The sequence below is a fragment of the Loxodonta africana genome, chromosome 2 (assembly GCF_030014295.1).
Source record: "Loxodonta africana isolate mLoxAfr1 chromosome 2, mLoxAfr1.hap2, whole genome shotgun sequence".
NCBI classification, from domain to species: Eukaryota; Metazoa; Chordata; class Mammalia; order Proboscidea; family Elephantidae; genus Loxodonta; species Loxodonta africana.
Window position 1 is genome coordinate 190,272,999 of NC_087343.1, and position 12,324 is coordinate 190,285,322.

Below are 12,324 nucleotides of genomic sequence, written 5' to 3' on the forward strand. Positions count from 1 at the left end.
CTTTTGATTTGCTACATAAGACATCAAATATACATTGCCCAAATTCTCTACCCTGAGCCGAAATAACATTTTTAAACACATGGCACAATTTAAGAGCAAACTTTTGATTCAATAAAGGCCAATCCCCCACAATGGCCAGTCACTTCCCAACTAGCCAAAATAAGAACACTAGTAAACAATTTACTAGGTGACACCTTCAGGTACATAAGCCCAGTCCATATTATATGAACGTTCTTTCTCTACCATACCAATTTTTTCATTAAACTATAAATTCTAAGCAAACTGTAAGGGCAAGTAAGAAAATGCAGTCAACAGGAAGACACAGATAACTTAAAAATCAAAAGACTGAACTTACTAGCACTTTAATTTGCTACTTCCTCAATTGCCACACTACTACCAAAATACTCACGCAGTAATTATAATAATAACTACCTTTATTAAAGGGTTACTAATGAGCCATGCCCTTTACACTCATTACCTCTATTTAATTCTCAGAAAAGACGAAGTGAAAGAAATAACGCCCAAAGTCCCACATCCACTATGCAATAGAGGCCAGGTCCTTTTCTCAGAGCACCGCTGTCTCCCAAGTCCAAGCACCAGAAACGGCATGATTCTTGAGACAGGAGAAGAAACCAAGCTTCACTCTCAAAATGGAGAACTACAAAAATACAGAAGAGTAAATACTTCAGCCTACCTGAACTATAAAACACAACGGAGCCTGCTGAGCCTTTCTTAAAGGGCTAACTCCCTAGATCTTGCCACTTAATAAATCATTTAGTTAACAAAGAGCCAAGCAATTCTAAGTCCCACAATATTAACATTAAAACAAAACACAGTATAATGGTGCTCAAAGAGTCTTTGTGTTTAGCAGCAAGACTGCATCTACAACAAAGAATCTTAAATCCAGTTGAAACCAACCAAGTCATTTTAAAATTCCAAGACTTGTTAATAGTCCACAGGCAATGGCTGAAGATGTTGATTTTTCACATCGTAGGCAAAGCAACTGAAGTGGCCAAAATATCAGTCTGTGATTAATCTTAGACAATGGATAGGAAACGTTTTAATACCCAAAACTTAAAAAGAGAGCTCATAAGGAAAATCTCGAGCAAATAATAAGTGCTCAAGTTTTTCCCATAAGTGATATTACTCTAAACTAAAAAAACCAAACCCACTGATATTACTCTGGAGCCTAAGAATTAACTGGGAACCTAATTTTAATAAGAGTAGCTAGTGAGCTATATGGCTAGTAGATAACTGCTAAAGCCAATACTCTGCTTTTCAAAATATAACTTACTCTAAAAACCAAAATGCAGAAAAAGTTATAGCAAAACATAACAATTACTTCACTAACGAACTCACTTCTGGACCTCTTAAATCCTCAGGCCCTTTCTCTGTACTGTTATCAGCTGCGGTCGAGTCACCATGACTCATGACGACCCCTTGCACAACCAAAATGCTGCCCAGTCCTGCCCCATCCCCGCGGTCAGTGGTACATCAGACCATTGTGATCAGCAGGGTTTTTATTGCTGGTTTTTGGACACAGATCACCAGCCCTTTCTTCCCAGTCCATCTTTAGTCCGGAAGCTCCACTGAAACCTATTCAGCATCACAGCATCATGCAAGCCTCCACTGACAACCTGACAGTGGCTGGACACAAAGTGCACTGGCTATGATTTGAACCCCGGTCTCCCACATGGAAGGCAAGAATTCTACCACTGAGTACTAGTGGGTTTAATTTTCCCTTTTCTCTTCAAATAAACATATTTTGAATAACTCATCGATGGCAGGCCTTATGCTAGAGATACAAAGATTACCAGATGCCTGACTAGTGTCAGGACTGAGTTCTTCCTTTCCTCTGCCCCTTTGAGTATCTCAAATGGTCATTTCACAGAACCAACATAGATTTTATTATTAGTTCCCAAAACATGTTAAATGGTCTAAATTTAACTCTTGAAAATGAAAAATTACTCAAGTTCCTTTTTATGGAGAGTAGAGCTCTCGCTTGATTTTTCTTTTCCTTCTGCAGATCAGAGGCTTTCTATTGGAGAATGGCATCCTACATTCATTACACTTACATTTGCACAACTCTCTACGCACAAGCAGAGGCAATTTTTTTCCATTTTTCATGTTAATGTCCCACTGTTTCTAGTTCACGACTTTCCGTGAAGGTTTTCATTACTGACTAATCCTGAGAGGGAATTTCCTAAAAAGGCTTCCTGCTGACATCACAAAACTCTGCAATCTTTGAGTTTTGTTCAAACAATAATTAAGATACAGGTTAGAGACACCCTACTGGATTGTCAGGTCTTCCTGGTCTGTCTCTCATTTGCCTACAAGACGAACTTCCTGTTAAGCAATTGTGACCAACAGAAACTTAACAGAGGGTAACGTGTACATTCTTGACCCCACAGGTTTTTCTCCCTTTGTCAACTAATTCAATGAAAACAATACAACTCAGGAGGAAATCTTGTATTGATACTCACTGATTATTCTGTTAAAGCTCAAAATCATCAGCTCTGCTACAAGAATAAGAACTCAAGCCATCATTTCCCAGTCTAAACTTAACCAACCAAACATAAATCACAATGCTCAAAGTCAATATTAACTAATCACCAGTCTTTTTCCACCAAGATACTTTAAACAGGGCACAGGTCTAATAATGACAAATTGGTAGTTCACGGTCATTTTAACACTACCTCCTGGATTTTCCAAGACAGTACTGATTCTATATGATTTCATCATTTCTCCCAAAGATGTCTCATTAAATATGTGGCTAGAAGCACCTGAATTTTAGACCTCTGTAAAGTTACACAAATACATCTAACAATTCAATTCAGGGGAAAAAATTAAAACCTTTTTCACACCATCTGTCTAATGTTGCCTTACAAAATATGGTCCTTGTACTTAAGGGGGAAAGTTTGCATGGCGAGCACTTGGTGGGAGACAAGTCTCTGCAAGGTCTTTTCACACATCTGTCATATAATCATCCCAACAACCTGGAGAAATACCTGTGTTTGCTTATTTTTACAGATAATGAAACCATATCTCAATATGTCACAGCTAACAAGTGACAAAGCTGGGATATAAACTTACTCTAAAGCCCATGCCCTTTCTGCTAAATCATGTTTTTCTAAAGTCACAGAACCCTTAGAATCTATTTGGCAAATTCGCACCAACGGCTATAAAACGAATTTGGTTTCCTAAGTACTTTGTGATCAACCACCCTCTAGGGTGTACATAAGTTAATCTGTATGTATGTAAGTCTGTAAATAATGGTTAAAGTATCTATGGGTATCCTGGGTGCCATATATCACGTCCCCCTCCTCTTCCCTCTCACCAGTCTTTTCTACTCCATCTCCACCATTATCTTAAAATTATCAGAGTAAAATCTTAAAAACGTTCACATCATTTAAAAAAAAAAACAAACCTGACATGAATTTAATCAATGAATATCTATTGAGCACCCATGAGCAAGACACTGTGAAGGAGTCAAAGGACAATCGGATACGGCCTCGGATCACAAGACTTTATAATATATAGAAAGGTATGGCAAGTCCTACACAAGTTAGGACCAGAGTTTTGTGAGAGTTAATAGCCTGAGTGAGAATTTCCAGAAAAGAGGATGGTTAAGATGCAGGAAGAAGGCAATAATGTACGAAAACAATCAACAGGAAAATTCAACTCCGCATTTACTGAACACCTAATATAAGAAGGCACCAGTGTGTCAAAGGAGTTATGTGTCATAGAAGAAAGAATAAGGCCCCATCCCTTCCCTCAAGGAGTTTATCATTTAACAGGGGAGAAAAAATGTAAGAATAATACAAGCCGGGAACGTGTTAAATGCCAAAAGAGAAACACGAAGTGCCAGAGTTCATCCACTTCATTTAACAATAATTATCATGTAGACATTGCTACAGATATAAAACCAAGATGATTATTTGCCACCATAATATAAAAAGACATCAAAAGTGGTGGCATCTGAATTGTTTTGAGGCTGGACAGGACTTTATCAGAGACAGTGAAAGAGAGGATTGCTGAATTATGACCTAAGCCAATCGGGCCAGAGAGCTAACTATTAGATCCATTTGGTTAATATCAGTACGCTTACAGGCTTAGTCAGTTCATTTTAGTAATGTCAGAGGAACAGTGAGAACAGAATTTGGAGGACCATGGTCCTCCATGCTTTGGCTTGAATGTAGAATAAGTAAAGAAAGTGGAAGGAAAAGCCAGGAGGGAGGTTGAAATTGGAATCACTAGGACTTGAAGTGCTTTCTTTCCCTTAAAGGAAAGCTTCAAACCAGTTCAGTCATAGCCAATGAAGTGAAACCAAGGCAGACAAGGATTTCTGCAATCTGGGTGCTCCAAAATGGTAACCAGAAGGGGAAAATTACAGGTCAAAGCCCTGCAATGGGAGACTCAGAAGAGGCATAGTAAGCCCTTTCAGGAGCCTGATGCATGAGACTGAATTATTGGCAGACTGTGGAGAGCAACCCACATTCAAAATGGCCATCTTAAAGCATGACACTGCTGTTTCCAACTCTACTCAAAATCCTACGGGGGTCAGAAATTTGGTTGCTATGCAACATGTACGCTGCCCTTGTTTTCTAAGAGGGAGATTAGGTTTCTAGCAGGGCTTTGACCTGTAATTCTTCCCATTCCAGTTACTGTTCCAGTTCAGCCAATTTTTATTAATGCAGGTATGTTCCAGTTTCACATCCTCGGCCATGACTGAACCAGGAATAACTGGTTCAAAGCCCTGCCCTGAAGTGCAAGCATCACAAGGCAGAACCCAGGATTCTGGGGATGTCACCGAGCAGAAACTCACAGAGATGTATGTGCTGTTCTATGGGCTAGTAGGAAACCTTGGTGGCGTAGTGGCTAAGTGCTAGGGCTGCTAACCAAAGGGTCAGCAGTTTGAATCCGCCAGGTGCTCTTTGGAAACTCTATGGGGCAGTTCTACTCTGTCCTATAGGGTCGCTATGAGTCGGAATCGACTCAACAGCACTGGGTCTGGTTTGGTTTGGTTTTTTTGGTGGGCCAGTGATTCTCCTGTGCTAATATTCTTGGTTTTCATAATACAAACTACAGCAGTCAGGGGCCAAGAGTGCCAAGACTGTGTGCAGGAACATGTTTGTCCTTGTCAAATCTGAAAGGACATCCAACCTGCCCCAAAATCAGTTGGCATTGAGTAGATTCTGACTCATGGCAACACCATATTTTGTAGAGTAGGACTATGCTCCTGAGGGTTTTCAAGGCTGTGACTTTTCAGAAGCAAATCACCAGATCTTTCTTCGTAGGCACATCTGGGTAGATTCAAACCACCAACCTTTCGATTAGCAGTTGAGCACTTAACCATTTGCACACTACCCAGGAACTCCTACTCCAAAATCGGGGACAAAAACTGAGACAGGTCAATGAGGTCTATAAACATGTACGTGGTTTATTTCATTTGGACCCTATTTAAAACAGTATCTATTTCATCTGCATTTGGTAAGCTAACACACCATTAGAGGTAGATGAGGACAAGTAATGGTGGCAAAGTAAGATCCAGTTTCTTGAGTCACTAAAAAATTCCACTGATCTGGCTAAGAAAGTCAATGATAGGAAGGAAAAAAAAAGATTCAAAAGCAGAAAAATACCCAATAACTTCATATCAGTTCTTCTCATCTCCTTGGCCTTGTGGCCTATCTATGCTTCAACAGCTCTAAAAATAACATTTATACCACACCTTCTTAATAAGGTCCAATGTATTTTACCTATATTCATTCAACAAGTTAATATACCCACTTAGTGATCGGACAGGAAGGGAAATGACTCATGAAAGGTCACTTGGCAAAGAAGAAAATCATTCAACAACTAACAATAGAGTATAAACTGCACATTACTTGTGTAATGGGGGAAGAGAAGTGCTCACACATATGGAGGCCAAGATTACCTTTTCTAAGCTTTTAACATCAACTCCTGTTACCTTGTAACGGGGGGACTAGCCATCTTTCTCTTCCAGCAGCAGCTCTGTGAGTGCTTCCTAGTGATGAGTATCTGAGCATCAACTCATATTCCTACCTTAAAAATGAATAAATATCATCCAATATATAAAGCACAATTTTAATTCCTTCCAGTGAAGTCCACTGTACTAGACATGGCCCAGTGAACTTTGTATATTTTCAAAATGGATTACTACTTTTCTATCTCATTAATAATAAAGCTGATTTTTACCAAAGTCAGAAGTTTAAAAACTAGGCCCACAAATTAGGTAGGTATAATACTGGGCCAATACAAGGCCATGAATGTCATTTGGTAGTTAAATTATTCACGATCAGCAATTGTAAAGTCAGTTGTCTCCATCAAGAGTCTATAGTCCCTATTAAAGTCTAAACCCCACAAAGTAGGTCAGTTGGAGAAGCACACTATATTAGCCTATGCCTCACAAGGGGGTAGGAGTCACAATAGGGATTGTATTTTGAAGATTTAACTATTCTGCTATCACCGGCTTTATTTGCTAGTCAATTTATCAAAAGTGCAAAAAGAAAAATTATCAAAGAAAGTAGAGGGATGAAAATTTAGAAATGGAGGGACCCAAAAAGTCTGCTTTCTCTTTTTAATATAGCACATTCTGGGATGTCGAGTGGATGTTACCTTGTTAACCATTATATACTAAACTGGTACAGGCAGCGCAATCACAAATATTTGAGTATTGAAGATGACTCATAAAATCTAAAAATATTTCATGTTTTAGGCTTTCAAAACATCATCACTTTAACTCCTTCCCCTCCATCAATCATGTTATTTTGAGACCAATGTAAAAAATGTTTTTAACCTAGTTCTAGAAACTGTTACTAAAATGCAGTGAATACAGAAAACCAGGTGCAATTCGATTTTAAGGCATTACCGTTCCTACATTTGACCCTGTGTTTACTCAGTCAGCAGCTAAACATGCTATCTACTATACTAAAACACATACATGCATGTTCATGTGAAGGGTTGTTTAAGTATTAACTGGTATCCCTTTCAGGGAATATCAAAATTCTTACATGAAAAGCCATTTTAAAACTGACCGTTACTACTATACTCTCTGTTAAATATTCTAAGAATTTCAGTTTATAGTGTCCTTGAAAGACTGGAATCTCTTTCCAGATCAGCGACAAGTACTATCATACAATATCAAAACTTTTTATCTTATGAATACGGAAGGGAGCCAATTTAGGACCAGGATTTTCTTTTTTTTTTTACCCTTGCACTCAAAGACAGTGAATTGGGTTTCACTGTATTTCTCCTAATCCCTTCGAAAATAAAGACATTTTAGTTATTTTTTAAGTGAATGGAAATGGAAGGAGCTCAGAATAGCCAATTTCAAAGAGGTACCAAGTTACAATTTTTCAATATGAAGTATTCCTCCAGTTGTAGGTACATGTATTGTATAAGCACATCCTTAAGCATACTACACATGTAATTTCAATTAAGATATTTTACCAAAATAATCTACCACAAAAGTTGCAGAATATCAAATTTTTGACTACAATAATTTGATAAATTATGCTGAAAAGGAAAAATCACTCAATAAGTGAAAATAAAAACTCACAATTGACAGTACCCCCTTTGAAAACAACCACACAAAAATCAGAAACTACCAGAGTTTGGTTTGTTTCTCTAGTTCTCAAGAATGTTGGGGAAGTCTAGTTTTGTGAATTATGCAAAGGACAGCAAATATTAAGTTGCCTCTGTATTTATGCTACTGTACTTCCATTTTTAAAACATGCATCTCAACTCCCCAGATACCATCATCCACAGAAACCAAGCGGCTATCTAACAGACTTTCAGTATCGCCATTTATTATTTATAGCATTAAATGGGGGAAGTGGCTCTGATGTCACCGACCCTACCCAGTGGAATCACTGACTCAAAAAACATTTCCACACTGGAGAAAATCTGGCTAGGAAAACATTTTGCTAGGTTAAGTAGATTCTTTCACCTTTCCTCTCAACCCTGGAGTAGAAACTGTTACTGTGTGAGGAGAGATACAAATAAACTGTCAAGGTTTCCACAGGAAAAAAAACACTGGGCATGTTCATCGCTGAGGCAAAGACTTCCTCCCCCCAACTCTCCAGAGCCGTTTGATTTCCCTAATGTTCAAATTAGTAGGTAATACCTGCCATGTTTTATTCCTTCCACCAAGTCATCCACCGTTTAGCAAATTCCTCACTTCTACTAGCCACTCTCTCATGGTCCTGTTTCTAAAAGGCCCTTCTGGCTCCAAGTCCTAAGGCGGAAGGGGGTTGAGTGTATCCCCGGGTCAGGCAGTCTGGCCTTGCTGCCCATGGTTTCTAACAGAAGAGTGATCACTTCCCCCAGGGGCCAAGGATTCTCTCTCTTCTCTTTTTTTTTTTTGAGAAGAAAGAACTGGCGGCAGTGATAAGGACGATGCCTCCTCCCTAATTTCACAAAGCAGCTCTATAAACGTGAAGTTACGGTTTCCCTTTCCTGGGGGATGGAATCCAGGGTACCTGAGGCAGGGCTATGCAAACGTCCCTCTCCGCCGGTGAGGAAACCCTTTGTCCGAGCAGCCGGACACCACAGGGGCCCAGGAAAGAGGCCGCCCATCCGTCACAGCCTCAAACCCGAGAGCTCCTCACTCCCCAGCCCTGTAAGGCCTATCTGGGCACCCACACAGCCCCAGCTGGGGAACAGGGTGCTGAGGCCCCTCCTAGGGCGCGGAGGCCCCTCCTAGGGCGCGGAGGCCGCCGCGGCCCTGACCATCTCCTCTGTACCCCCTCCCACCTCACTCGGCCCGAGTGGGGCTTGCAAGCGCGGTGCGGGCCTGGGCCAGAGAAATAGAGGGGTGAAAAAAATGCCCTTCCAAGAGGAGAATGAGGTGCTAGAGCGAGCAGTGTGAGCTGAGGCCAGAGCATAAACGAGCGAGGGTCGCCCCAGAGATGGGCCCGGAGACGGGACGGGGCAGGGGAAGGGGAGAAATGAGGGGAATGGAGTGGGCCGGGCCAGGTCCGGCCTTAAATCTCGAGGGATCCAGAGCAGCCGCGCCGGGCCCGAGGCCAGGGGAGGCGGGAGGCCCAGGCTGGGGCCGAGGCGGCGGGGAAGGGCTAGGGCCGGCCTCGCGCCGTACGTTGAGGTGGGCAGGACCGCCCTGGAGCCGGACGGACGGAAGAACGGTCGGTCCAGCGGGCCGCACTCACCATGAGCTCGATGGTCTTGTCCTCAATTACCGAGTCGGGCTCCATGGCGGCCCCGGCGGCCCCGCCTCGCTCTCCCCGCGCAGCAGCGAACGGCCCCAGCGGAGGAGGCGACGGCGGAGGCGGCAGAAGCGCAGGCGGTTATCGCACCCACTCTAGCTGCCAGCCCGCCCGGGCCGCCGGCAGCTTCGCCCTCCCCCTCGGCGAACGCAGTACGCAGAGCGGGAACTACAGCTCCCAGCAGGCGCCGCGGCCCCCGCAAAGTGTTGTGGGAACGGGAAGCCGACGCCAGGCCAATCTCTCCTGGCAGCCCGAAGCTAAATTCTGGGCTGAAAGTAGCACTGGACTGTGCATGTGGGATGTACAGACCTGAAGAATTAAGGGATCACTCAGGGTTGGGCCTCGGGAGCGCCACGACTACATGTCCCAGAAACCCCTGCGCGCGGGCTCTTCTTCCGGCTAGTTTCTCCCGACTTCCTGACAGCCCAAGGCTGCCCAGACCCGGACGGAAACTCCGAGGCAACTCCTCACTTGCCAGAGATCCTGCGTGTGCGGCCAATTTCCGCACATGCGCGGTCGGTGGCCGCAGTGCCCACTCGACGCTTAGGTAGAGGCGCGGCCGGTACACGGATGTGTAGTGGTAGGGGCAGAAGTTGGAGACAGGTTGGTTCTCGGTTGCGTTAGGAGAGGATGGTCTTGGGGCTCAGTTATGGGAATGAACCAGTTTGCAAGAGACACTCGGGCGAGGGAGGGAGCTGTGAGAGGGTGGGCATCCCAGGAGTGAGGAGTTGGAAGATTTAGTTGGGGAAGAGGAAGTTAATGGAGATGTGCTGTGCTGCTCTCGATGTGCAGCCCGAATTAGGAGGAGCTGAGAAATGAAAGGGAACCTGTGTATATTGAGCCACTCTTACTCATTTATTCGTTCCAAAAATATTTGTTAAGCATTCAGGCACTGCTCTAGGCACTGGAATCAGCTCTGAACATGGCAGACGAGGCCCCTGTTTTCACTATGGAACTTAATTCTTAGTGAGAGGAAGACATATTAACCGGAAGAGTGATGGGTGCTAAAAAGGAACACAGACTCCTAGTGGAATCTGCCTCCTACTGGGTGTGAAGTTTATCAGGTGTGTCAATGCCCTCTAGCCACAGACCACCAGGAACACAAGTTGGGTGTGAGGGAGATAGCACACCATAGAAAACGGTGGGGCGTCTCAGTAAGAACTGGGTTAGGTGATTGTTTAAAGAGGTGAGTGCTTTTCTCTGGATTGGTCGCTGTCAGGAAATGAGGGTAATTCTCTGGAGGGAGGGAAGGCCTAGACTGAGGCTAAAGTTGTAATTGGTAAGGAAGCAACAGTCCCTTAGCCAGGATGAGGGATATTTAGTCTTTTTTGTGGTTTGGACAGTGTTCATATTTTATCTGTGTTCAGACAAGATTGTGGAGTGAGTGGTCTTGTTTTTGTCTTGATTTATCATGGTCACAGAATGACCTTGTGTGAAGTTTACGTTCTGTGAAATTGTTTATGTTCAACAGAACACAAGGCCTAGCTGAGTAACATCATGGCCTGATCGTACCAGACCAACTTTCAAATGCCAGAGGCTGCTTTTCTCTTTCTCAAGTGTTTTTGCATTTCCTGCACCTGTAAAGTGAGGGGACCTAGGAATCTTACCATTTCCAGGGATAAAGTTATTGCAGTAACTTTTATGCATGTATATATATACAACAGTGGGCTTAAGCATAACAACGATTGTAAGGATGGCACAGGACCAGGCAATGTTTTGTTCTGTTGTACCTGGAGTCGGAACTGACTCAGCAGCACCTAATGACAACAACGTATATGTACTTAAAAAAAATAAAATAAGCCCATTGCTGTCAAGTTGATTCCAACTCATAGTGACCCTATAGGACAGAGTAGAACAGCTGGTAGATTCGAACTGCCAGCCTTTTGGTTAGCAGCCAAGCTCTTAACCATTGAGCCTCCAGGGTTCCATGCATGTATAAAATAATTTTTCATGCAGGTAGGACACAGTGTAAGTTCCCAGCAGGCTAGAAGTTTCATAGTCCTTACCTGATGCATTCCACCAACAGAATTGAAAGAAAAGCAATAGGAAGAAAGATCACAGAAATAGAAAGTTATTGCCATTAACTTGCTGTATGAGTATCACCAGGCCCATTTCCCTCTCTGGGCCTTGGGAACTTTGTTAGTAAAACGGGGTTAGAATAAATAACCTCTGTTTCTAGTACCTATTGTGGCTTAAAATAAAAACTAGCTGCCTTGGAGTTTGTTCTGACTCATGGTGACCCCATGTGTGTCAGAGCAGAACTGTGTTCCACAGGGTTTTCAATGGCTGATTTTTCAGAAGTAGATCACCAAAACTTTCTTCCAAGGTGTCTCTGGGTGGATCTGAATCGTCAGCCTTTCAGCAGTGGAGCACATTAACCGTTTGCACCACCCAGGGGCTCCTACTGGTTTAAAATAACTGTGGTTTATTATTTTTTACAATTGTGTGGGTCGACTGGGTAGTACTTCTACATCACATGGTGTAAGCAGGTTACTCCTGGGACTGCATTGCATTCAGCTGTAAACTCATTCAAAATGACTTCTTATCCTCAAGGGCCTCTCTTTTCCACTTGTTTTTTTTTTCCATTCGTTATCTATCCCAAGCTTCTTTATTGGATGGGGACTAGTATCTAAGAGGATGCAATCCCCAGTGAGCAAAGGCTACTCAAACTTGTTTGCACCCCACCTACTAATGCTACACTGGCCAAAGAAAGTCATATGCCAAACCCCAGAGTCAGTGTAGAAAGGGGCTCTACAAAAGTATGAATACAGAGATGCATGGTTGGGGGTCCACCAATGTAACAACCAACCGAGTCCCCCAAGGCCCTGGTGCCTGCTGCAGGACCTAACCCCAAGGAGTAGAAGTCATGAGCTGAATAAAATTCTCTAAGATGTTCGTTTTAGGAGCCCTGGTGGCACAGTGGTTAAAGTGCTTGGCTGCTCAGCGAAAAGTCAGCAGTTTGTACGTGGCAGCTCCTTCACGGGAGGAAGATACGGCAGTTTGCGTCCGTAAATTTTACAGCCTTGGAAACCCTTAGGGGCAGTTCTGCTCTGTCCTATAGGGTTGCTGTTGAGTCAGA

The 12,324-nt window shown here is 43.1% G+C and overlaps 1 protein-coding gene across 8 annotated transcripts in view; it reads right to left on the reverse strand.

The window, feature by feature from the left end:
* Positions 1 to 9,356, reverse strand: part of FBXW11 (F-box and WD repeat domain containing 11) — a 132,467-nt gene extending 123,111 nt beyond the window's left edge. For 3 of the 8 annotated variants that reach the window (XM_010592502.3, XM_064279118.1, XM_064279115.1), the window contains exon 1: positions 9,189 to 9,319. Coding sequence is in view for 3 of the 8 variants with exons in the window: in XM_010592489.3 (XP_010590791.1) it covers positions 9,189 to 9,233 (45 nt within the window). In the remaining 5 variants the exon portion in view is untranslated. Of the gene's footprint in view, positions 1 to 478; positions 9,087 to 9,188 lie in introns of those variants that run through there. The other 5 variants (XM_010592518.3, XM_010592498.3, XM_010592489.3 and 2 more) reach the window with 4 other exon arrangements.
* Between the last annotated feature and the right edge of the window lie 2,968 nt (positions 9,357 to 12,324).